Raw genomic sequence first — 27,657 nt, 5'->3', positions numbered from 1 at the left:
GTTGTGATTTCCACCACTCTAATTATATTTCATAAATCATGGAGCCCATCACTGTCCAAAAGGAATGTTATTGTTGTGTTAAAGGACATACAGTATATCCTATAGCTTCACCAATTTCAGTAATTGAGAAATGAGTGTTGAGAAATGAGGAATAGATTAAAATTTTAATTAAAACAATTAAAATTATGAAATCACTAGCAACCCAACATGGTATATTCTCACCTCACGCTCAGTATTCCTGGGATTCCTGGGATCCGCCGTGACCCTGACCAGGATAAAGCAGTCCTAAAGATTAGGAGTAAAGACTAGGACTGCTTTATCCTAGTGGAAGAATAAAATATATGAATAAACTGAATATTTGAATACTATGAGGGGATCCATGAGATTTTTTTCAGAGTTAAGTTGTTATAGTTAGATGTTGCTGGCTGCAAAAGGTCTGAGATCCCTTGTTGCATTAGCTCTATAGTAAATAGTCTAAAATGAAATGAAAATGTTTCCAGATTTATGGAAGTTGTATTTTCCTGACAAGGCTAAAAACCATTGTGTTCTATTGGCTACATAGCAATCGATGTACTGTTCACAGGTCAGTCTGACTTTGGGCAGCTGAGCCTCAAAACAATATGCGAAACGACCAAAGCTTGAATATGTTTATGTTTTTGGGTTATAGTAAAGGCAAACAAAATCACTTCTCATGCCTGGGGATGCTCCTGCCAGCGGGTGTGTGATCAGGTACGAGTGTAGAAAAGAAACGGAGGTAATGTGACAGAGTGAATTCAACTCTTTACAGCAACAACTGATATTTCACCACTTTTTGTAATCAGGTTTAATCTTAGCCCAAACATACTTTTTTTTTTTAACTTTCATCTCCAGTAACTGCTTTATTCTGGTGAGGGTCATGGTGGATCCGGAGCTTAACCGGCGGGAACACACCCTGAATGGGGCTCCAGACCATCACAGGACACACACACACACACACACACACACACACACACACACACACACACACACACACACACACACACACACACACACACACACACACACACACACAGGGGGCATGTTTTTGGGAGATGGGAGGAAACCAGAGAACCCTGCAGAAACCCATGCACTGATACTCCACCCCACCCAGACAGCAACCTGAGCTCAGGATCGAATCCGGGACCCTGGAGCCATGAGTCTGCTGTGTAAGAATAAATATGAAAGAGGGATGTAGCACATGCACTAAAAGTACATTTTTAATCTCAGTAGAGGAAATGAGAAAAAACTTTTCATGATGGAAAAAAAAATTGTACAGTTCCTCTTTAAGCAAAAGTTTAAACCGTGAACACAAATGGGACTATCATCAAGGAAATGAGAACTTGTTTTAGCCACAGGGAACCAAATCACTGAATATGAATATGAACTCATTTGTGGATTATTTGTAAATGAGTGTGTAGAGGCGCACTGGCAGGCTGAGGTGAACATGAGCCGCCTATCAGAGGAGATATGAGGGGGAAAGTGTGTGTGTAGCTGCAGTCGGGGAGTGGGCTCTGAGGCTGAGGCTGAGGCTTGGGTCGGACATATGAGTGCCATGCCGAACAAAACAAAAAAAGACAAGGTAATATGCATTTCTCCTCTACAGGTTCATGTTCGTATGCAAGCTGGTCATCTTCTCGTAAACAGATCTTAGATGAGCCAGAAAAACAAAGGCTCGCGCACTACTAACTATAAGCTTCCTCTTCTTAATTCGATGGACTATGCTAATGCTGGCTAGCTAGGCAACGCTAGCGAGAGTCTTTCAAATTAGCCTTCCGTTTACCTCGACAAAAAATTAACTTTTGTATTTTAATGCGCCGGTGAACTTGTGTGAGTTTGTCCCAAATGCTAAAATTTACAACAATTAATATTTGGCTATGATATTTCTGAAGCCAATTAGGGTGGGTAGCTAGTTTGCTAGTTAGCTTGCGCTAAGACGGCTACATTTGTTTCGTTAACTGGCTGGTGCTAAATAGTTAGCTGGTGACGGCTAGCTAGAGAACCTGTTGTGTTTCTGCAAGATAACTCTTATATTTACTAAAATGCCCAGTTTAATGCTTGCCTGGCTTTAAATACTACTAACTACCCACACTATTATGAAAGACCGAGCCTTGTAGCAAGCTTAACGTTAGTTGTAAGTTCCTGACTAGCCAGCTAAGTTAGCTAAGCGCCTGACAGGCGTTAATGCTAGCTACTCAAATCAAATGTTCATCTGGTGTTAATTTTCCATTTAATGTATAGACATTTATATATTGGCTTCGTTGTTGAATGAAATACCAGCGCCACTTAATTTCTCATTTCTGTTCTTTATTAGGAATCACCGAAGTCTGGAAAAGTCAGTAAAACTGCAGGACAAGAAAATTCAGATCATGAGGTAATGTAATAGCTAGTTAATATCTAATGTTGCACAGAAAACTCATTTGTTAGACTTTATGTACATGTGACTTAAGAAACAAAAAACCCACATTCATAACCGGGGAAACCCCAAAGTGTACCCTCTGATAAACAGCCCACTCACTGCAGGCTGTTTTCTAATATCCTGAATATTGTTAAAAGAAATGCATTGTGTTTTGGTCAGTTTTCCCCAGTCATGCTTCAGGGCCATGTTTCAGCTCCTGAACTGTTCCTGTTCCTGCATCTTATCTGAATCTGCTTTGCTAAGTCACATCGCACCTGGTCCTGCCACCCCAGCACATATAACTCGGTTTAAAATGGATGTGATTTCCAGAATAGGTTTGTTTGGTTCCACAATGTCAAGCAGGTTTTGTCATTTCCTCTCATCACAAACCGATATAATGTTAGAAACAGAATATAGTTCCTCTAGAATCATGTTACTGCACTTAAAATGCCACTGAATTCAAAATTGGTGTTTCGGAGCTTTTTTGTACCTGTCCGTTAGTGATATGGACATCAATATGGTAGTATTGCCTTGCGTGTGCGGAGCTTGCGTGTGCGGAGCTTGCGTGTGCGGAGCTTGCGTGTGCGGAGCTTGCGTGTGCGGAGCTTGCGTGTGTGGAGCTTGCATGTTCTCCCCGTGCTTCAGGGGTTTTCTTTGGGGAACTCTGGTTTCCTCCCCCAGTCCTTAGACATGCGTTATAGGCTGATTGGCATCTCTGAATTGTCTGTAGTGTGTGTGCGATTGTGCCCTGTAATGGGTTAGCACCCTGTCCAGGGTGTCCTCCACCCTGTGCCCCGAGTCCCCTGGGATAGGCTCCAGGCTCCCTGCAACCCTGTGTAGGATAAACAGTACAGAAGATGGATGGATGTTTTTATAGATCGTCATTACTTACAGGGAAAGGATTCAGATTTTTTTATTTATTTTTTTGATGACTCTTCCTGTACTAGTCTTGTGTCCAATTAAATGCTCTCTATAACCTTTACGTCATCAGTAGGACATGCTCTACATTAGCAGCTCATTAGTAGCAAACATGGTTCTCCGGTGTGTATTTGGCTGTGCGTCTTCCTGCACACTGTTCCCTTTTCCAACTATTTCTTGGTTGAGAAAAAAGTTTGGAATTTGAGCAAGTGGTTATGTGGCAAGTGCTTTTCAACTTCACTCTGATGTATGTTTTCAAAAGTAAGTACATCAACATATGGAATCAGATCATACCAGACAGATAAGAGAAGGAGTAAAACTCCTGACCGTGAGTACAAACTCATTAAATATAGACAATAGGCTATACAATAAACTATGCTATAAACCGTACAGCAAACAGTAAGCTACAGCACAAATTCTATTGCGCAGTAGTGATATATGGTCATGTAAAGTCTGTTAATAGTAATGAGAAGCAGTATGAACATGTTAAGTGACTTCTGTGTGATTTCATAAGTATAATGTAAACGTATGTTGTGTAAAGTGACTGCTGTGGGTGGAGTAGGTAAGGCAGCAGACTGAAATGAAACATGGTGGCCATCAGGCGGATCGGGTTAGGAGTCCCGTGGGAAGTAGCCATTCATGAAACTGGACTTCCCGATGTTCTTTTTTTACACTGCTCAGTCTAAATGTCCTTAACAGCAGGAATGTGTGACCCACTGAGGGGCTGGCTGGTCTTCAACACCTGCTGCAGTGCTTTCCTGTCTGAGAGGGATAAGTTTCCATAGCAGACAGTGATTCTACAGGTCAGAATGCTCTCTGTGAAGCACCTGTAGAAACAGGCGAGGATGAGTGTGCACCCGCTGGTCCTCATCAGTCTTCTTAGGAAGTAGAGGTGATGTTGTGCTTTCTTCACTAATGATGAGGTTTTGAGGGACCTTGTGAAGTTATCAGTGATGTGCACTCCCAGGAAAATCCCAGTGAGGAAGTTGCTCGCTGTTTCTGCTGTCACACCCCTGATGTGTAGAGGGGTGTGAGCTACTCGGGATGTGAGCTTACTCATCGCTTTTAGTCTTGCTGTCCTTCCTCTAATCTTTATAAGATTGGTGGATAGCTGTTATTTTTTTAATGCTGAGAATCATTGAGTTTTTATACATGTGAAATACAATCACAAGGCTGTTTACTGAAACTAGTCATTTTGGAAGGTTAGATATGGAATTGATGAATCAAGTGATGATGTTTAATTTTTTACACTAGTGACCATGATTTCACATAGATTTTTTTTTTTCCAGATGTAGGTGTACTATGATGAAAAAAATTTGATTGTGTGTAGGTAGTCGGGATGAAGCAACGTTGAACTCTTAGGTGTCTCCTCTTATGATCTGTGAGATGTAGAAATTAGGTTAACTGAATGTGAGTGTGGGATGATCTTTCACTTACATGTCAGGATGAATGCTATTCTTCTGACAGGTCAGTTGTTTTAGTCATCAGATCAGAGTTCAAATCAGCTTGACATCTAAACTCCTTTTGAATCTCAAAAAAGTTTACCCTCTGAACTCAGTAACTGTTTCCTGAAATTCCAAAAGGTGAGTTAGGCACGTGAATTCTAAATAAGAATTTATGCAAGTGAGCTTCTCTCCTCCCTACAGGGATCTAACAGGAAGGGCAGCAACAGTGTGCCGCCCACCACGCAGCTGCTGAAGGGGAAACAGCCTGGATCTCAAGCCCCTGTCAAAAAGGAGAAGAGGCAAAGCTCCTCTCGCTTTAGCCTCAGCAATAACCGGGAGCTCCAGAAACTGCCTGCCTTCAAAGGTATGTTCTACGTCTACATCATTCATGCAAGCTATGACTGTCCAAATACTTTATAAAATATTTCCTCAAATACTGTCTTGAATATCTAAGCATTTTTTAGAATTAATTTGTCTAAGGTGTTGCATTTCAACGATTTAAATAATTTAAAGAAATTCAGCCACGAAAGGATGTGACTTTAATCCCTCACCACACATTTAAGCTCTTTCAAACATGTTCTGTTAAACACATTTAACACCACTTCAGTTTGTAGATGTTCATCAAAATGCTTTCTACCAGAACACTAAACTAAAAAAACAGGAGCTGTCTTAATTGTGCTTGCAATGTAAATAAACTTCTTTATTGTGACGGACTGATAGCACACTTTCATTTACTTGCATTCATTTCTGGGTTGTATTTATTTCATATGTAAAATAAACACCACTGAGAGCAGGGTAACAAGTTTCCAGTCCAGAACAGGGGCATAACTTCTGTTATGACTATTTTCTTAACTTACTTACACTAATTATTTAACCAGATTTAGTTGCATTTATGCTCTTAATTGGGAAAATAATGTTCAGTGTTCTTCAGGGTGGACAAGTCATAAATTCAGTAGCTAGTGCACCAGGCAGTTAAAAGCTCCAATGTGCTGCCCAGTCACATGTTTTGGTTGCCTGGGAACCAAATTGATTAATCCAAAATGTGGCAGCTAATGTAATTTAATAATGTATGATGAGCTAGTAGATTATGTAGCACATGATGTTTGCGACCTCAAGAAAAAATGTTAGGGTTATGAGATGTGATGTTTTGCCCTTCCAGACAAATTTGTGTAGTTAGTGTCATTATTTTCTCTTGATATGTTTAACTGAAAGGTGACTGGATGTTGTACTAGCCGGGTGTTACAGTGCAGCGCAAAGCTGTCATATACTTTACTCAGTTTCGTCACTGTTTCCACATACCTGCGTGTTCCTGATTCTGAAATTAATTCTACCATCAGCTAGATCACACCTCAGACGATGTGTGTAGTGCAGCAGACGATGGGATTAACCATCGTGAAGCACATTACTTTTAAACATAGTATACATACCAAGTTAAAACTTTTTCTCAGTAAGAAGCAGTTTTTTTTTTTTTTTTTTTTTTTGGGAATCTGTTCGTCCAGTGGGCAGCTACAAATAAAAAAAAAAAGGTGTTGGCTGTTATAATTAGCTTGTCTTGGGTGCACGGTCTACTGATTTGTCTATTTCTGCTTCTGTTGTCACAAACCTTTGTAAAATTCACTGGCTGTTGGACACTGGGTCAAAGAGTAACAGTAATAGCCTTTAGTAGATGGCCAAGTAATAACCAAGTCATAGAGACAATGAGTTTTTGTTTTACGCAATGCATATGCAACACTTCAGGAAATCAAGATTAAACCTGTTATTAAAAAAGGAAAAGAAAACAGTTTTTAAATTTAAACTTTATGAATTAGATCATGAGACATTTCCTCCAGTTTGTCATTTAAAACTGTTTATGTCTGTTGCTTCTTGGCAACCTAAAACAATATATTTCTCTCTAATGATGCAGTTTCACAGCTCTTCCATCACATAAAGCATGTCAGTAATTTGTGATCATGCAGGTGAGGAGTTGGAAGATATGCTGGCAAATAGGGATGTAATGGTGTCACGGGTTCACACTTGGTGAAATGCTGCAGCCCACGCTGCTTTAACTTGATAAATGGTTTGCCCCTTTATCAGTGGTGATGAAGTTCAGAACCCTTTAGCGAATCTGATTTTTTTTTTTTTTTTTTAGACCATTACAAAAAAAAAGTAAATCATCTTTTTTTGTGCAGTATTTCATCGTTTTATAAACAACAAACTACTCTACATACTTCTAATCGCATGTTTGGCAATTTGCTTTGACAGAGCCACTTGACCATGACTTGTATTTAAGGCATGCTTTTTTTTTCTCTGGTGGGAAAAGAGTGAACTCTGTCCTGATTTCAGTTCAAGTTTTTACTGAAAGTCACATTTCACATGCTTTATAATTGCTCTTTATTTTAGCAGTCCTCTGGCAGATAAGTATGTTTGGATCAGCACCTTAAAGTAGCCTGTTTATATAAAGCAAGTTTCTGTGATGGTTGTACGCACTGTACGCTTGTCATCTGTGCCTTGGAAATTTTTGTCTTATCTAAAAATGACCGTAATTTAGTTTTTAATCACGTAATTAAATAAATTAAAAAAAAAAAAAAAAAAGTTTTATATATTTTGAGGAAAACAGTATTGTGGAGCTGTTCACACCTCCTTTGACTCTTTTGATCCAGCTCCTCTCAGAGCAGCTCATTTGGTTAAAGTGTGGCAGACATTACAGGTAGCACTTCCTTATTTCTCCTCAGTTATCTCTTGTACAGGTTTAAAAGTCCTCAGAATTTTGATGGGAAGTGCATTTTGAAAGGTAAATGACGGAAAACAAGTGCTTTAGTGCTTTTTTTTGCCAGCTAGTTGTAATTCCTGCCAGAAAGCGTTGCTAATAATAAATAGGTTTTCTTGACTTAAGTATGCAATACATGTTTGTAACAGGACACGTTAAATAACACTACAAATGTACAAAAACTTATCTGTCAAAGTGACAACAAACTAAAAGTGGGATGCAGTAATGTTAGCAGGCTGCCTTGTCTGATTTTGACTCTGGAGTTTGTGGTGTTTGGAATAGAGATAAAATCAGTTGTCCTTGGGTTGATTTTTCAAATGCTTCTGCTTTCAGGTCGTTCTTGTAGTCTTGGTCTGAAGCTACCTGCACGCTACATATTTCTTCTCCTTTCCTAAAGCTGCTAACCACTACACAATCAGCCGGAACATGCTTTCCTTGGAAATTGTGAAAAACATCAATATGTGTAATTTAGCTATGTGTAATTACTTTGGCCAGGTATGGCACACACCCACAATAATTGCTCAAAATAGCTTGTTTCGCAACTAGTATGATTACGGAAAGGATAAAGCTAGCGGTACAGGATTTGGTGCTCATGGTCAGGATTTCTAACGATTGTATGACGTATTCGTGTGAGGAATGCTGGGTGTTGTAGTGAGCGAAAACACTGATGTTCAAACAGAATTTGAATGAATAAGTTTATTTTTTAAGTTTTGCTCATCTTTCTAATATTTCACTTGACTTTTGCATGGATACAGGTGCTGTAAATCTTTGTTACTGAGCGCCAAGCTAAATTCTCCTGTGCCTCACTGATGATGATTACATACACAATACAAAATCGTTATTTTTTTTCAAAAACACTGAGGCTGAAAAATGCTAAACTGTACTAAAGAAAATGACAAATAGCAGTTGTTAAAGGAGAATTCCAGCATGAAATTAGTGAACACTGATTACTGCCTTTGAATAAAGAATTACAGATTCTCACTTTATTTCTGAGAATTTGACCTGAAGAGCAAAACAAGTCACAGGCTTCAAAAAGCAGTTCCTGACTGTAGTGAGGTGCCTCAAATAACAAAAGCTCTTTTAGACTGAAGCACAGCATAGACAAGCCTTTTATCAGAGAGCTTTTTACCGGTACACAGTCTCTGATTATATTTACCCTTGCATCTTCCTCTTGGTTGCATCTTCCTCTTTCTACAGCATTGTGATCAGGTCATGTGCTTTGATTCAGATCAGTGTCCTTTTTTATTTTAAACTTCATTTCTCTTAGTGTTCCTCTTAGTGTTAATATCAAAGCAGAGTGAGCTAGCAGAGATTGGTCAAATCTAACTTGATGAAATCTGTTAATCAAACGAATCAAACCCTTGCATCTTTGTAACTATGCATACCTGTAATGATGACATAGACTGCCTTCATATCATTGCACACTTTGGTGTTTACTGATACTTTCTATTATATATTCTGTCAGAAGGCCATTCCTCTGTTACTCCGAAGTGCACTAAAATTGTATTTTAGAGCTTTTTTTTACTTTTACAGTTAAAATAAAATTTAAATTGTTTTATTATTTTTAGTTTTGCTTATCTTTCTAATATTTCACTTCTGATAATATAGTCTGTCACCTCACAGACACATCTGCTATAAACTCTTGTTACTGAGCTCTAAGCTAAATTCTTCTTTCCATCAGTGATGATGATCGAGTGTGTTCCGGATCATCTGTGTCTGTTCAGCTGAAGACTTGCTGCAGCGAGTGAGCTGCTGATGATGCGGTTTCCTGTCAGCACATTGCTGCTTCTGTGTGGTCGCTTGTTTATCGTACATATGAGAAAAATGTGTCAAGGTTGCACCCTGGTATAAATCTTAAGTCATTCTTTTCCTTTCACAGTAAAAGTGTTGGGGCTAATTTTGTCTGAAGAGCTGACACATATGTAAGTGTCTTCTCTCTAGTCACGGCTGACTCTAGCTTATAAAACCTGAACTTTGACAGGATTAAAAGTGTGCTATAATAGGCAGTGTTGCCTGAGTCATCATGTTCTGACAGTAATGCATGACAGAGCTGAGTAATGGATGTGAGGTGTAGCTTTAATAGCAGCAGTGATTAATAGAAATCTCTGCTGTTTTTGTCATGCATGGATTGCTTGTGTATTTTATATTTCCCCTCAGATGTGTGGGTTTATTGTAGCTGTTAAATATTGTGGTGCATTAGGAACAAATGTTTTGATAGCTGAAGAACTTTTGCAGATAATCATCTGTACTTTCCTTTGAAATCCGAATGTCTTCACTGTATATACAATATCCCGCCCTCCTTTAAACTTAGCAGCCAATCACAATCCTTCTCAGCTTGCAGTCGTGAGGTCCGGTCATGTGATTCTGGCCAGCCAATAGCGAGAGGCTCTTTGTAGATGACATCACTAGCGAGCTGTTTCCCTCCAGCTTGCAGTGGAGCTTCATTTTCTGCTGAGAGTGCTGGTGCTGAAATGGAGGCTAGCTCAAATCGCTGTAGGTGATCCGCCTTCTCCCTCCTACCCTCCACAACTCCCTCCCTCTTGGACGGACAGATAGGTGTTGACATGCTATAAGGAGGGGAGCAAAATGGTTTTGGACACCCCGAGCTCAAATGGGCCTTTTCAGCCTTTGGCCCTCACGTATTTCAGAGGTGAGCCGTTCCGCTTCATTGTCTGTGGATGGGGGTAGGGATGAGACTCTGCCTCTTAAGAATGCAGCGTCGGTGTTTGCTGTAGTAAAAAGGAGATTTTTGTTTAAAGATCTCAAAAAAAAAACAAAAAAAAAAAAGATTTGATTGGGTTGTAGGGGATAATTTGCCTTGTCCCATTTTCATGCTGTTTTTTCGTTCTGTAAGAAGGGACTGGGAGGCTGCTGCATGTTGCAAATAAATAGATGAAGAAAGCTCAGTTATGTAGTAATGCAGTTAAAAGTGCGAGCAAGGAGGTAGAAAGAAGAGGAGGGGGTTGGAGCAGTTTTACTGTCTTCTGCCTCTCCCATCCCCCACTGAGACTGTTGATGTCAAAGGAAGTGAGGTCACAGCTTGGGGAAGTGTGTGTTGAAGTGGGGCTGGAGCTGTAAAGCTATAGGATTTTGTATAGACTCTGCTGATGTGTTATGATTGAGGAAAGAGGAAAGTGTTTCTTTCCTGTGTCAACACCGTTTCCAAATCACCAAGCATTCATCTTGAAATTTCCTGCTCCTTTATTATGTAAGGCTTATCTGGTTTATTTTGAGGTCACTCGTGTCTTTGCTTTTCTCATTATTGTTTGACATGCTCAATCCTTGATAAATGAGGTTCAGGATTGCTTTATGATTAGATATGATACCAGTTGTGTTGATGCTCCGAGTCTTATCTGTCATTTGGGAGGGTGTTCGCATTTATCTTACCTGATCATGAATACCAGTCACTTGTTCAATACTCTGTTATACCCTTTTTTTTTTTTTTTTTTTTTTTTTTTTCTCCCCATTGTAAAACAATCCTGGCAGAACTGTGGCGTATTCATCTGAGGTATTCAATTCTTCTGGTAGTCTGGTATGTAGCCCACACCCTGCAGTAGTTTGTAACTAGACCCCTTCATCAGTTCTGCAATCCTGCACATACATTAGCAGAAAAACATGCAAAAACAAGCCCGGCTGCTATACGGAGGTGAGGTGAGCAGTCAGGCATGTTAACCAGGTAGAAGTGTTATTTCTATTAAGCCTCTAATCCTTAAAGTAGTCCTCTCATACTCAAACTCTTAGGTCAGACATATAACTACAGATGTCAGATGCATTCAAAACAAGAGCCCTGTTTTATTTATTGATTTAGTATGTTTTTTTTGTTTGTTTTTTTTTTTCGCATAATGTTACATTTTGGCTTGTCAATTCACAAAGTTGAATGCAGCATTGTAAACAATGAGCATTCTGTGATGAAAAATGACAAAAGAGAAAAAAGGAGACCTACCATGAAGGCTATTTGCTTCATTCTGTCTGTTGGGCCGGCAACATGAAAATAAATCCAGATTCACTTTAAAAGCTAAATCTCGTAACTCATAGCCAGTGTTCCTATTCACGGGATTTCAGTGTCACATTTGCACCAACTGATTGAGTCAAACTACAATAAATTTCATGATAAATTTAATTTCTAAGGTTACACAGTTTTTAAACACTCAACACTAAGAAATATTTTCCAGGTTTTCCCAGTACTTGAATTAAAAAAAATATTAAATTCAAGTACTTAAGGCACTGAGGAATCGGGGCCTAATTCCAACTGAACTGTATCAAGAAATCTAAATCTAGTGCTTTGGTTTTCAGCAGAAAGGAAGGCCACTGCTTATTAATTTTGATTTAAAGCCAGACACTACTTCAAGTGACTATGGTATATTTATGGTGGTGTAAAGTAGCCTTTAAATGTCTGCTTCACCTTGCTAGCTCACCCACTTGACTGAGTGTGTCAGTATATGAGGACAGAAACAGAAAAGATAAAGCCAGTAATATTTGACACAAGTTGAAGTTGGCACAGATTTTAAGCTTGGTTTCTTTATCAATCAGTTAATACAACCACTTAAAAAAAAAAAAAAATTTTTTTCTTTTTTTTTTTTTTAAATGGTGTATGATTTGGAGGTTACCTCACCAATGACTTCAAAATAACATACATCTGTTACTGTCTACTGGTTCATTATTATTTTTATTATTTTAACCGTATCATGTTCCTTACTAGAGTGGTGCTTGTCACATTTGTGTCCCCCCAAAAACATCGCTATCCCCTCCCTCAGGATTCCCCGTAAACCATACTACTGCACCCTCTGCTTCTGTATGCAGGAAATGCAGACGATATGAAAATCTTTTGGCTGTACAATACGTGTTACATTTCCTGATTTCTGCCTCAGGAGAGTTTTTTTTCATGATGAGCTCCAGGGCTGGGGCATGGGTAAACTTACTGCCACTCCAGGGTAATTCCCATATTTACAAGCTTTTTTTACTTTACAAAGATAAGTCAGGAGGGGATGATGAAGTGTGTGAAGTTTAACTAACAGCCATTTGCTTTCAACAAACAAACAAACAAAAAAAGGGTGCTACTACATACAAAACAAATGTTTTAGCTATAATATCCATAATGCAGTGTACTTAATCCTTAACTCTTTGCCCTCTACTATCCTCTACTGCTGTAAACATGTTACAGTGCTACTTCTGCTACCACTAGGATGTATGTAATGCTAGAATATTTGTAACTTCATCATACATGACTGCTATCAAAGACACAGAAGAACATGGCAATGCACATTACTGGCCTTATTTATTTATTTATTTAAAAAAAAAAAAAAAGAAAAAAAAAGGACCCAACATTTAAAACTCATCTGTACCTCTCCGCACTGTTGGTGTAGATGTGCCCCCAGCGGAGCAGGAGAATCTGTTTGTGCAGAAACTGCGCCAGTGCTGTGTGCTCTTTGACTTTGTATCCGATCCACTGAGTGACCTGAAATGGAAGGAGGTGAAGCGGGCAGCACTCAGCGAGATGGTGGAATACATCACGCACAACAGGAATGTCATCACTGAACCCATCTACCCGGAGGTGGTGCACATGGTGAGTTTATTACCATCATTTACATCAATACCAGGATAGAACCAGATTTAAAAGGATAATTGTTTTATTTCAGTATTGATTAAAAAAATTCATTTTGTCAGTTAACACAGTATATGATAACTAAACAAGCACTGTTGTAATCCAGAGATTTTTTTTTTCCCTGCATCGCTAAACACGGGTATGAATTCTATCACGAAGTACATAGAAAACAGTATGACAAGCTGTTGGTAAATCAGTAACATGTAATAGGTTCCAGTATTCTGAAAAGATTGTAGTATTCTGTAGGGGGTGTGATGATAAACTCTGGTCATGATTTGATTTGATTCATGATACTGTCTTCATGATTCAGTTTGATTGTCAGAATATTTTAAACAAAATTTTGATGAATAAAAATTGTGACTGAAAAGTCTTCTTTTTAGTTCTGTAAATAAACAGTGCAAAACAGTGTGCATTTTAGTCTCTATAAAACTAAATAAATCAAAAAATTGCTATGAACAAAGGTTTAATATTGTAAATAAAATGTACTCCAGGTTCACCATTTTTTAAAAATAAATAAATAAATGTATAAATTCTCCCACAAGTTTGATTGAATAAACACAGTCTCCAACCTAGGGAAAATGATGGACTGAAACATAAAACAGCACCATAACAGAGTTATAACAGAATGCCCGACTTCCGTGGCCTCGTAGATTGCAGCGGCACAGGCCTGGTGTCATTTGAAAGCTACTGAATATCTCTCTTTAACTGTTATAATGTGGTTGTGCCACTGTATAACCTAAGGTCTTTGCGGTCTGGAGCTTTCGATCAGCATGCACTCTCTATATTTTATGGGTTGTGCAGATTTGGGACCTCTGGTGTTGAAACAGTGCAGCTGCATTAGATGCATCATTACTAGAATGCTGATATACACAATGTAAATCGCATATTTCCACGTTGCATATCGTCAAATATTTGTGTCATGATGTATCATTACACTCCTAGTATTCTGTTAATACAAGTGATTATTTCACCAAAAAAATATGTTAATAAACACAGTTTTAAAGGTCAAATTATGATCCATGATCCTTTCCCATGGGATGCCATGATTGATTGTTATTGGTGGAAATACTTGACCTTAGCAGAAAGCAGAGAAGCAGCCAGCAAAGAAGTACAGAGCTATTAGTTTTGTCTTATTTAAGCCATCAAACAGTTGAAATTAAATCTGTTGTGTGAGTTTAGAACAATTCAGGATTATAACCAGTTATTTGTTAGACATCATTTTTTAGCTGCGCTAGCATAGTAAGGTTGTATGGCTGTCTCGTTTTGATCTCGTTGATAAATAGGTAGAAGAACATGGACAAATCATAATTACAAGTACCTGTGTGACTTTTCCCAGTGAGATGTAATTTGAACAGACAGACAATAAAGCCCCTTTTCAGATAATTACTACCTCTTGGCATGGATCCACTTAGCGGGAGATTACTCCCAGTTACAATCACCACTTAAAACATAATTTATTCATTCATCTTTAGTAACTACTTTATCCTGGTCTGAGTAGCGGTAGATCCAGAGACTATCCCGGGAACAGAATGCACACACACATGCACACAAGAATCCACACCTAGGGACAGTTTGGTGTAGCCAAGCCACAGACTGGCTTGTAGTGTAAAGAAACTCAGAGGAAACCTACTTGGACATGCGTAGAACATGTGAAACTCCACACAGTCTGTAAGCGGAGTTCAGGATCAAATCTGGGACCCTGGAGCTGTAAGGCGACACTGTTCTGCCTGTTACTTTAGTATTATTTTTTTTTTATCTATCTCTTCTTCCTTATCTCTCTTTAAAATCTGACGATCAGAAATGTATTGGCTGTAGTGATGCATTCTGTTTAAATCTTCATCTATGTTTTTTTTTTTTGTTTGTTTTGTTTTGTTTTTTTTTTTGTCCTTTTAAAGGCTCAAAAGACTAGAACTTGTGTAAAGTAAACTTGCTTGTTTTAATATCCTTTTTCCTAGAGGGCTTATTTGCTCTATTATTCCAGGGCTTGTTTAAAAACTTTATGATGATAATAATAGTACATCAGTGAGTCTTAAAATAATAAGATTGTATTTGAAGTATTTTATAGTCAGGGACTGTTAGTTCAGCTGGAGTGCTTCGGTCAACCTAGCCACAGCTCTCTCTCATGCCAGCATTAGCAATTTCTGCACTGAATAACATCCCTTTGATATTTATCAAACACTGGCCTACATGTTAAGCAGGAAACCACTTTTAATCGAAGTGCAAATTGAATCATTCTTCTTATTCTGCTCCTATTTAATCCATGTAGCATAAAAACACTGTAAAGCTCCCAATATCAGCATGATAATATACTCGTACACTAGACTTGCCTTATCCCATCCCCTTTAGAACACGGACACTTTGAAGTTGTTCGCTTTTATCATCAAAGTATAAAGATGAGTCTGAACCCTGAAGAGTGCAAATCTTATGTTTATCATCTTTGTGGGTAGACTGTGTTGCCTTTGTCTGACCAGATAGTAATTAGGGCTCGGTTTAATGGAAAAAAAGCTATTTATTAAGCACAAGGTCATGTGGCTTGTTTGTCCACCATGTGCTTAGTAAGATTGCATAGTAAAACGATGATGCTGTAGGCTAGCATTTGTAATGGCAAGCCTGGAAAAAAACATCAGGTGCTTTGGCTTCACAGAACGCCATTTTTCTGCTGACAGAAAGCTAGATGATATAAATACTGATGTCTTTTTTAAGAAATGCCTTTCAGTATAACATACAAAAATGTTCTGTTTCTCTTCACAAAAACACATTTAGTGCAGGCTCTAAACTCAGAGTGGGCAATATGACAAAAATATCACCACAGTTCTCGAAGGCATTTCTCTGATACAAAGAGTGTATCGTGCTATATGTTTGCTCACAAACTAAATACAGTAGTGTTGCATTTTAAACAAAATTATAATATATTTATAAAATAATATTTGTTACTGTTATGTTATTACTATTAAGCAAAAAAAAAACAATCAAATATAATTTTATTGTTTATATTTAATGAATAACATTTTTATTTATAAAAAATAAATATTTAACCCTGAAAAAGAGAGAGAATTTAAATGTCTCAATTTAAAAATTATATGCAAAATTGTAACACATTAGCTGCTTCCAGCCACTTTGTAATAATTTAAAAAAAAAAAAAAAAATTAATATAGATATCACAATATCCATGATACCTTATAACATTTACAGTTATTGCAGTTATTCCATATTTAATTCCGTACAGTTTTCTGTATTTTAAATGGCTAACACAGTTTGACTTTAAGTACTTGCTTTTTGTGGCCTTTTGATTGAGCTGTTCTTACTTTTTAGAGTAGCAGTGTGCTGAAAAGTTAGGGTGCATTCACATTTGCAGCATTTACCTCCAATCCCCTTCTAGTAAGAACACAACAGTGACACACTGTCTGGTCTGAGACCGCCTCCTCTCCCGGTCAATCTTAGTGCTCTTCCAAGCGAACTCTAGCACAGTTCGATAGCAGTGAGAAAGCATTTCAACCCTGAATTGACTCAGCTGCAAGAAGTGACCAAAACATGCTGTGTATTTTTTTTAAATAAAGATTTTTGAATATAGTTCTAGGGTTCTTAGTCTGTTCCACTGTACTACAAGCACAACTGCACAACAAATGGTTACTGTATGCATATACTGTATGTTGGTTATTAATGATCATCAAAAAAGGAAAATTTATTCATTCTAGACAATTCTGAACACACAATTTTGGACTGAGAAATCTAGCTAAATATTTTTCCAAGCAACTGACAGTTAAAAGAGAGAAAAAAAGTAGGCATACAGGAGGAGCAGGCTACAAAACTGTGGCAATACTGAAACATAACTAGCGCTACAAAATGCACACTTAAGCAATTCCAATAAAGTAATGAGTAGCAGCGCAAACTTTGCTGCCTGAACCTATGCAATGTTTTGCTTTTCATAACTCAGAATGCTGTGTTCTAAAGGTCATGTATTGTTTCTGCGGTTGTGGGTTTGATGTTGATGACACAAGCACTACAAAATGCTCAGGGAAATGTAGGTCCTCTGTTCCAGTTCCAGGCCATAGTTTATGGGCTAAAGTTTCACAGGGGAAGATGGTGAACTTGCATGCTTATGTTTTCTGGTGCATCCTCCACGACCAGCTTTGTCCGTTATAACTGTACATCCTTCATATTTTGACATATAGGCCTGCTTCTGATTAAACACAGATGGGACAATGAGAATAATATATGCACCTATAAGATCATTTGATGCTACAGTACAGATGCTGGGCCAGTTTTAGCGGCATGCTAGTAGCTTTCCCAAGGTGCAGAGGAATGAGCGAGGTGTTCAGTCCATGCTTTTTAAATTAAAGATTTGTGAAGCAGAGATTTTGGTCCTGAAGTAAAAACTGTTTGACACAGTGGGTGCTAAAATGGATCAACTAATATAGATGAAAATATTAAGTGACTATACATTACAAATCTACTTGTGTGTTAAGCCATTGTTATCTGCGGAATTGTGTAATCTAGGGCTGTTACTATTGGTTATTTTGATAATCAAATTATCAAGTTGACCATTTCCATCAATTAATAATTGAGTAGTCAATATCATGTGGTGTCTTAAAACCTACTTGTACAGACAGCTGTTAACATTTGTTTTTTTTCTAGATCCTGCATATAAGTGCTATAGAAATATACTTTTTTTAATATTATTTTTTATAATGTACACTCACTGAGCACCTGTACACCTACTCATTCATGCATTTATCTAATCAGCCAATTGTGTGGCAGCAGTGCAATGCATAAAATCATGCAGGTACAGGCTAGCAGCTTCAAATATTGTCCACATCAACCATCAGAAAGGGGGGAAAAAGGTGATCTCGGTGATTGTGGTGACTGTGGCATGTATGTTGCTGCCAGATGGGCAGGTTTAAGTGTTTCTATAACTGCTGATCTCCTGGGATTTTCACAAACAAACTTCTCAGACTGGTGCAGTAAAGAAAAAACATCCAGCGAGCTGCAGTTCTGTGGTTGGAAAGCCTTGTTGATGAGAGAAGTGAACGGAGAATGGCCAGACTGGTTTGAGCTGCCATAAAGGCTACAGTTACTCAGATAACCACTCTGTAGAATTGTGGTGAGCAGAAAAACATCTCAGAATACACAATATGTCAAACCTCGAGGCGGATGGGCTACAGCAGCAGAAGACCATGTCGAGTTCCACTTCTGTCAGCCAAGGACAGAAAGCTGAGGCTGCAGTGGGCACAGGCTCACCAAAACTGGACAGTTGAAGACTGGAAAAAAAGTAGCCTGGTCTGATGAATCTCAGTTTCTGCTGAGGCACACAGACGGTACAGTCAGAATTAGGCACCAGCATGAATCCATGGACCCAACCTGCCTTGTGTCAACAGTCCAGGCTGGTGGAGGTGGTGTAATGGTGTGTGTGTTTTCTTGACACACTTTGGGGCGTGTTAATACCAATCAGTCATCTCTTGAATGCTACAGCCTATGAGAGTATTGTTGCTGACCACGTGCATCCCTTCATGGCCACAATTTACCCATCTTCTAATGGCTACTTCCAGCAGGATAATGCACCCTGTCACAAAGCAAAAGTCATCTCAAAATGGTTTCATGAACATGACAATGAGTTCAGTGTTCTTCAGTGGAGTTCCCAGTCACTGGATCTGAATCCAATAGAACAACTTTGAGATGTGGTAGAACAGGAGATTCGCAGGATGAAAGTGCACCTGAAGAATCTGCAGGAATTGCATGATGCAGTCATGTGAACATGGACCAGAATCTCAGAGGAATGTTTACAACATTTTTTGGAATCCATGCAATGAAAAATTGATGATGTTTTGATAGCAAAGGGAGGCCTTGCCTAGTAATAGTTTAGTGTTCCTAAATAAAGTGTTCAGTGAGTGTATACAAATTTTTATTTTTTTTTTTTAAATAATGTATGCTTTACTGAACAAAAAATACTTCATTATTTGTAGCATTACTGTTTCTTGCTGTAAGGAAGACAGGGAAGAGAAATTAAAAAAACTCTTAATCTCAGTTTAAAATAACTTTATTAAATGATTTGTCTGATTTGTTATAGCTAAGTTAAAATCATTCATTAAAATGTAGGCTTTAATATTGCAATGTTAAAACATTTATACTTATTATTGTCAGAGGTGGTTAGAGTAAAATAGTAAAAGTACCATTACTAAAAGAAATACTCAAGTACAAATCAATCATCAAATCTGTGACATGTATTGATTTATTTTATATGATCGTTAATAGATGTGTTGAGGAAACAATTTTTCCAACTAATTGAACTAGGTTTTAAATAAACTGTTAATTTTCTCTTCAGTTTGCAATCAACATGTTCAGGACATTACCGCCCTCATCCAACCCGACAGGGGCAGAATTTGACCCAGAGGAGGATGAGCCCACGTTAGAGGCTGCCTGGCCACACCTGCAGGTATACACACACACATACACACACACACACCTGGCCATGCATGTGGCATTACATACATTTAATACCTAATCCACACTACATGACTCCTTTTATTCTTTTTTTTTTTTCCTTCCTCAGCTCGTCTATGAATTCTTCCTTCGGTTTTTAGAGTCTCCAGACTTCCAACCAAACATAGCCAAAAAGTACATCGACCAGAGATTTGTCATGCAGGTATGGTCCTACAGCCAATTATTTCCAATGAGAGTTGTTGTCGGCTAAATTGTAAGTATTGTAACTATGGGTTTATTTTCAGCTCTTGGAACTCTTTGACAGTGAAGACCCTCGAGAAAGAGACTTCCTGAAAACCACTCTGCATCGCATTTATGGCAAATTTCTAGGCCTCAGGGCCTACATCAGGAAGCAGATTAATAACATATTCTATAGGTGGGTATTGTACATGTATATACATATATTAAAGCACTCTTTGTGTTTTGTATTTAATATGTCTGGTAATGCTACTGAATATCTAAAATTTGATTTCAGGTTCATTTATGAAACAGAACATCATAATGGAATAGCAGAGTTACTTGAAATATTAGGAAGGTACGTGTCTACTTTTAAGTCTTTTTAGGAAGGATTCAATGAGATATTTTGTCTGTCATGCCAGCCTTTTTTCAGGCTTTTTGTTTCTGCTTTTGTTATTTGTATGAATTGGAAAAGGGCTACAGAAAAGGTCTATTATACTGGCTCATTTAACGTGTCTGTCCTTTTCAGCATAATCAACGGGTTTGCCTTACCACTGAAAGAAGAGCACAAGATATTCTTGTTGAAAGTTTTGTTGCCTTTGCATAAAGTCAAGTCTCTCAGTGTTTACCACCCGCAGGTATGAACTGTCATCTTTTTGCCTGTGCTTTTATTAAGCTTTTTTTTTATTATTATTTTCAGTTTTTCAGTCTGATGGAATATTAAATAAATCAGCATTGTAAATATGAATGCTGTGTGTGAACTATGCGCTGATGAGAGGTAGTACTTGATAGGAATAGCCTTTTTTATGTTTTCTAAGAATTGTTTATTATATTATCCACATGAATCTGGCTCATGATGATGAAAACATTAAACAAGACAATACCTATGAGACAGGCTGACAGAAACATAATACTGCCTTTATCGAGGAATATACATGTGATACCCCTTAAAATTACAGGAATGCAGACATTGCCCAAATAATTATGCTTGACTGTGAAGGCTCCTCCTGAGTATAAAAAAAAGCATAGTAACAATATTTTAGAATGGAATCATTTTTTATTTTTTGTAGTGCTTTTTACTTGGATCACCTCAATGAAACTTCACAAACATCAGTGCCTTAATGAGTGAATGTTTGAAGTGTCCACACCAATAATACTCTTCACTGTGTGTATATACTCATACATGTCTATTTACAAAGGAAAATGATGGTAAAATCTCATGGTTTTACATTAGGACAGAATAATATATAACCACTCTAACTATGCTTTTCATAGCACTAAATGTGTGCTCTTTGTCCTTTTTTTTTTTTATAGCTGGCATACTGTGTGGTACAGTTCTTAGAGAAGGACAGCACTCTCACTGAGCCGGTACGTTCAGCCTCCTTTCTGACACTTGATAAATAAGCAGTAAAGCATGACTTGTCTGTAGACAGACACTCCTACCGACACAGGCGTATTTATGGAATGCTCAAACTTCATGACATGACATTTTTTTATGCAATATAAACTTTCACTTATGTACTGCCTCATCTGTGTTAGCACACTGGTCTAGTTGCTTTATCTGAAAGATTATCTTACCTGGATACTGCATATTTTTAAATTGGCATCTGCATACTGCATATTTTTAAATTGGCATCTTGGGACTGCAATTTCAACAGGTGGTCATGGCTCTTCTGAAGTACTGGCCAAAGACCCACAGCCCAAAGGAGGTGATGTTCCTCAATGAGCTTGAGGAGATCCTGGATGTAATTGAGCCCTCTGAGTTTGTCAAAGTCATGGAGCCTCTCTTCAGGCAGTTGGCGAAATGTGTCTCAAGTCCACACTTTCAGGTCAGTCTGCACTGTTTTCAAAACCTTTGAATAAAGGGATATTTCTGTAGGAAATGACTCTACAATAGTAAATGACTGTATTTAATTTATTTAATTATTGATCAATTCAGGAGATATTTTTAAGTCATCCAAGTTTAAAAAAAAATAAAAAATCTGCTCACTGAAGACTTGATACAGATTGTTCATTGCTAAAATTGTAGAGGCATCCAATGTATCTGCCATGATCAACATTTTATTGACATTTGTACTGACAGTAATTCATAAGATTTCACCAGATTTAGATTCAGGTAGATTTGATTTTCTAATGCGGATTAATTAGTACATTACGCTGACACCAAGTTTTAATATGAACTTGGTGGTGCTTAATAGTGCTTGTCCATGGAATCTAAAATGGCATTATTAAAAATACACTTTTAGGAGTATTTTTTTAAATTGCTAAGGTAATAAGATGTGTTATTTAGGACCACCACACTGCATTTTTGTGGTTGTGTATTTGTATTTGCCATACTCTAATTTGCTGTGTGACAATAGGTTGCAGAGCGGGCCCTGTATTACTGGAACAACGAGTACATCATGAGTCTGATCAGTGACAATGCAGCCAGAATCCTGCCCATCATGTTTCCGTCTCTTTACCGCAACTCCAAAACCCACTGGAACAAGTGAGTCACATTCTGTTACAGTAGACCTTTTCTGGCCTTCTTAAATTAAATTCCCTTTTGAGTTGTGCAAGTAGTTTCAAAGTAAAGTCTTGAGGTGGAAAAAAGATGTCTGCTTTAAACTCTTTATAGATACAAGCAAAAACAATCTACGAAATTGTATTTTTATAAAATTCTCTGTATTTGTTTCTTGTTAGAAGCTCGCTCCTTGATTCCACTTTATTTTAAAAACTTACGTCTAAAAACAAATTGACTTTCACTAAATACACAATGGCCAAGCTGCCTTTTCTAATCCTTTGTGTGTGATCATTTTTTCCAGTGTTTATAACAATTATGTTTTATTGTTCTATGTAGTTCCATGCAGCTTTCTTTCATATCGGTTCTTAAGCTTGGATAGATATTAAATCATCTCGTCTTCCTTTCCTCCAGGACAATCCATGGTTTGATCTACAATGCTTTGAAGCTCTTTATGGAGATGAATCAGAAACTCTTCGATGACTGCACACAGCAGTTCAGAGCAGAGAAAAACAAGTATGAAAGTGCCCATCAGCTTTTCTCATTCTGTCTTTTCTCATTTTGCTCATTTGCACTCAAACCTCTTTCTTTTGTCTGCTAGAGAGAAGCTAAAGTGGAAAGAGCGTGAGGAAGCCTGGATAAAGATAGAAAACCTTGCCAAGTCAAACCCCCAGGTGAGTGACTCCTCCTTATGTTCCTCATTTGTAAAGACAAAATGCATAGCACTGATTGATAGCAGACTGATGCGGTTTCTTGCAGCGGTACTAAGAAGAGCTCAGAGTTCCTCCTAACATTAGAAAGGCTTCTTTGAAACCTGCGAGTTTCAAAGAAACAGTGCAGCCTTTTTGTACTAAATTTGTACAGTGACACTATTTCTGATGCTTTGGAACTTTGGAAAAAGTATTGTTTAATTTAAATACAAAAAACTGTAGGACCTGTATTACAGCCTAGTAGCTTTAATTTAAGAGTATTTAGATCTGAATTGGCTTAAACATATTGGAATTTCAGCCTCTTATGCTTTCACAGGACTAATATTAATCGGACATATTGTCCTAACCGCAGGTATCAAAGCCCTTATCATGCAACTCCAGCAGTTTGCATTAAAATGTAACAAAAATATGTTCTTAAACTGTATTGTTTTGCTCATTTAAGTAAAGTTATGTAAAACCTTTCCTTTAAGTAGAAGTTATGTTCCATTACTAGCATAGTTTTTAAATACGATACGAGTTACTATATGGGGGGTTACGAGTGTCGTACCATGACCTCAGCTAGTACTTGGGGTATGGGCTTATTTCATTGTGTCTGACACAAGCACGCTTGCCAATCCCACACTAGTGAGATATCACTGAAATTTAAGCCTTATAAATGTATAGTAAAAAATCTAGAGGATTCAGCTGCTATTTTACTACCACATCAGCATCATCTTCAGGTGTATTGTTGGTTTATTCCTGTTTGTGTTGATTTTTGTTTTTCAGTTCCTCTTGTATATTGACTCGACTAGCTTGAGTAGCCCAATGGAGATTGAAACAGACGGCGTAGGAATGGATGATGTCTCAGCGCTCAAAAAGACAGTAGAAGAAGAAGCTACGCAGGTAAATACCACCGCTCATTGAGAATTCTTTTTAAAATTATTAATAATTGGCACAATTTTACACTGCCAGCAGGTTTTAATTGTTTTGTCAGTGCGTAGTCTGGACGTATTTTAACATTTTAATATTTTAAATTGTTGTTTTACTAATTGCCTGGTAACATTAAATTGTCTAGTCTAATGTTCAGTGTTGTTTAGTGAGATGGCAATTGCAAACAAAGAAATCTTGGGTATGGTTAAAAAAAAATAAAAAAAAAAACCTTGACTTTAATTTTAAATGTAAACCTGCATGTTAAATCTTTTTAGTAAAGTTTTTCAGTGGTTTTAGTGCATTCTGCCTACCTGAGAGTCCAGAGCCAGCATTCACAGTGTACTCTGGAGTTAGTTAATAACCTTCATGTTCTATATTATTAAATAGTGATGTCACACTTAACATAGCCATTATATACAGATAATCCACTTCTTTGTTACTACAACCAACCTGCTTGTGTTTGTGCTGTAGCTTCAGAGGGAGCAGCGGAAAGAGCGGCCACTAATGCGTCGCAAATCAGAGCTTCCGCATGACATGTCCACAGTAAAGGCCCTGGAAACCCACCGGCGTGCAGAGGACATGATAACCACCCGTGATGGCCACTAAAGGAGCAGAGCAGCTCAGAGGCAGAGGCCGAGAACAGCGCGCCCAGTGCACAGCAGCAGAGGCAGCAGCAGCACAGGATGGCCTGGTGTGACCCGGAAAACTGGACACACTCTCAGCTCTGCTCCTATAAAGAGCCACAGTGACCCTCCCTCGGCCAGTGCCCCTACGCTGGAGTTTTTATTTTAGACCTTCTCAGGTGTACTATTTTGTTTTTCGTGTGGTCTTTTTTCCACAAATCTCTCCCTTTCTTGTCACATGCATCTGCACTGACTTTCCCTCCCCATCACTTACCATTAATTGTCATTAAAAGAGTAGGTGCTAGGGCGAAAACCGTGAACGGGTCATTTTCAGCACAGGAGCACTTGCAGTTTGACTGCTGACCATTGTGTTTTAATTGAGCAAAAGCCTCTCGACCCACATGAAGATGAGAGAGCGCAGATTTTGGGTGAAAATGTGTATACATCTCTAACCTTTGTTTTTTTTTCTCAATGCTAGGACATAGCTGCTATTGCCTCCAGCTTTGTGCCTCAGACTGGTAGTTCATGTCAGTTTATGTGTGATGTTTGTTTCATGTGTTATCTGGTCCAGCAATGGGGACTGTCAGCCAAGTGTCACTGTTTGGCAAAAGGAGCAGATTTATGGTATATATTTTAATTTTAAAATAAGCTTGCCAGACCTTTGGAAGCTCCTAACCTTGATGAATATCTAAAGGAAAATATTCCTCTGTAGAAATTAGGTCTTGTGCCAATTTATTTTGTTGTAATATATTTTAGATGCTATTCAGTACACCTGGCTATAAGTTCACCTAGACTGTGTGGATGTTCAAACAATGGTAAATGATTTGATGCTTTTCTTCCATATTTCACTGACTGTGATGGCTGTTTCAAGGAGTTACTTATGGTGGAAGAACTGCCTGGAACTGCCCTCATGGTGAGAATGCACCTAGGACTTCATTCTGAACAGCAGTATATATATTTTGGCTGGTTTTTAGCATTATCCATTTTGCTAGGTCAAGACTTTAAGGGGTCTCATAACGTCCTTTTAGAGTTTACTCTAAAAGGAACAAGCTGTGCACATTTCTTGTTTAGTTTGTATCCACCTACTGGCAGTTTATGGACATGTAGAAGCACTGGATTGTTAAAAAGTAAAACAAAGCCTTTATTTACATTGAGTGCCTTTTAGCTGGTAGACAAACTTGGTGAAATGCTGTAAGATAAGCATATATAAAATCTAAAGGCCACAAATTTTTTTCAAATTTAGAACCAATTTTCTGTTACAAAATACCTCCAAATTAGATGATGGAGAGAATGATAGTCATATCCAGTGACCTTTGATGAAAACATGCACTGTGGGTGAAATTAGAGCGCTTAAACCAGTGGCAGGAGGAGTCACCATGTGACTCTGAATGGTGGAGTAACCTAATGAACAATAGAGATCAGGCCACATTTACCTAGTATGGTCCATACTGTGTCTGACAGAAGACAAAAGGCTTTGGTGTGTTTTATTTGTCTTTCCATTTTTACTTCATCTCTTTTGTTATGTTTGTTAGGTTAAAGACCTGGGCCATTGTTTGAACTTCCATTAGGTGCTGAGGAGAGGCTCATAACATTCTGGGGGTCTTGTATGTCTTTGGGAATTGTTCAAAATGATTAAAAGTATTTTTGTTTGTTCTTTTTGCTTGCATTAGCTTGTTCGATTTGAATGTGCAAGTTTGTAAATAGGACTACAGTGATCAGTCTTTTTAATTGTCAAAGAATAGCAATCACCAATAATTTGTTCCACACTTCTGGTATGTTCAGCTGTTTCTAAAGGCCAATGCATTTTCTTTTTTTTCCACCATCCATATACTAGTGCTCTACAAGAGGTAAGTAGTGCATTAGAGCACTACTACAGTGTGTCATTCTTTCCTCTGCAAACCGGAGCTTGTTTTCAGCATTAAATGGCTTTAAATGAACATCTCTGGAGGCTTTTTCTCTTGATGAAACAGAACCATTGCAAAGTGTCCTTTAGTATGCACCCCTGCTCAATGGCTTCATTTAATATTGTACATATTATGTACTATTATTTTATCTTCTATCTATTATTAAATGGTAGATCTCTTACTTTGTACAAATTCTCATGTACAGATGAAAAAACGATATTAGCAACTACATACAGTTGATAAAGTGGCACAAACATCTGTACATGTTGCTATTTGCATTAGAAATGTTTAGAGTTTAAATGCTATTTTTATCAATTTGTAATTCAGAACTTTTTATTTCAGAATTCTGTCATCTGTGATGCGATCTGTCATACATTAGCCTTCGTGTGTGCTCTTAACCATTCTCAACTGGTGTACATCTATAGTAAATAAAGAAAATTGGTGAGTTTTATATTTTCATGCAGAGAGCAAATGCAATTGTTTATACTTGTGTCATTGTTGTGTGTGTGTATTTGACAAAGTGAGTGAGCTCTTGTAGTGCAGAAATCTATTAGGACACTAAAAAAAAAAAAAAAATCTATTAGATTTTTTTTGCAAGCTCAATGCAGCAGGTACATTTTCCCCCTTAACACAGGGGCCAGTGTAGGGTGCAGGTTTTCGTTCCAATCAAGCAGGAGCCACATCTGATTCCACCTGTTTCATCAGTTAATTTTGACTTTCAGAAGACTGAAAGGTGTGGCTGATGCTTGTTTGGTATGAAATCCTGCACCTACACTGGCCTTTTTTGGATAAGGTTGGACGCCCGTGCCTTAACATGTAGGTGGTGGTGTGACCTGAGAATAACTGTTAATGTGTCTTCATGCAATTGCCTGAGATCTGTTATGAGAAATGTATTATTATGCCTCTGCCTCGAGGTGGTGGGGGCATTATGTTTGGGGTTGTCTGTCCATCCATTAACATGATATCTCAAGAGCAAGTGGTTGAATGTTGGTAGGATTTATATGGAATTATCACTGTAACCAGCAGCTGAACTGGTTATATTTGGGAAATTGCGCCAAACAGGGTCAAGGTCACAGCAAGATCAAATGTCAGGGAGGACCGAACTTGTTGGCAGCAAAAAGCACCTCCTTTGTTGCCCTTGGAATGGCGTTCTACCTGTGGATATGATATAACAAAGGTATATGAAGAAAGATTGATATACAGTGATTTAAAAGAGAGACAGTTTTAATGTAT

General features: G+C 38.0%; 1 protein-coding gene across 2 annotated transcripts; it reads left to right on the top strand.

The window, feature by feature from the left end:
• Nucleotides 1-1,352: 1,352 nt before the first annotated feature.
• ppp2r5cb (protein phosphatase 2, regulatory subunit B', gamma b) lies at nt 1,353-26,883 on the top strand. 2 transcript variants are annotated; one of them, XM_026922849.3, is made up of 16 exons: nt 1,353-1,597; nt 2,330-2,389; nt 4,978-5,140; nt 12,886-13,085; nt 19,444-19,554; nt 19,672-19,764; nt 19,847-19,977; nt 20,077-20,136; nt 20,308-20,416; nt 21,093-21,146; nt 21,437-21,607; nt 22,139-22,266; nt 22,693-22,794; nt 22,880-22,952; nt 23,754-23,870; nt 24,369-26,883. In XM_026922849.3, exons 1-16 carry the CDS (start codon nt 1,562-1,564, stop codon nt 24,501-24,503), a joined length of 1,743 nt encoding a protein of 580 aa, XP_026778650.1. In that variant the 5' UTR covers nt 1,353-1,561; the 3' UTR covers nt 24,504-26,883. The 2 variants fall into 2 exon arrangements, with proteins under 2 accessions (XP_026778650.1, XP_026778651.1); XM_026922850.3 differs by lacking the exons at nt 1,353-1,597; nt 2,330-2,389; nt 4,978-5,140 and adding an exon at nt 9,923-10,172.
• The last annotated feature ends 774 nt before the right edge of the window (nt 26,884-27,657 follow it).

The sequence above is a fragment of the Pangasianodon hypophthalmus genome, chromosome 19 (assembly GCF_027358585.1).
Source record: "Pangasianodon hypophthalmus isolate fPanHyp1 chromosome 19, fPanHyp1.pri, whole genome shotgun sequence".
Taxonomy (NCBI): domain Eukaryota; kingdom Metazoa; phylum Chordata; class Actinopteri; order Siluriformes; family Pangasiidae; genus Pangasianodon; species Pangasianodon hypophthalmus.
The sequence above is the reverse complement of the archived record's forward strand: the minus strand, read 5'-3'. Positions and strand labels throughout refer to the sequence as shown.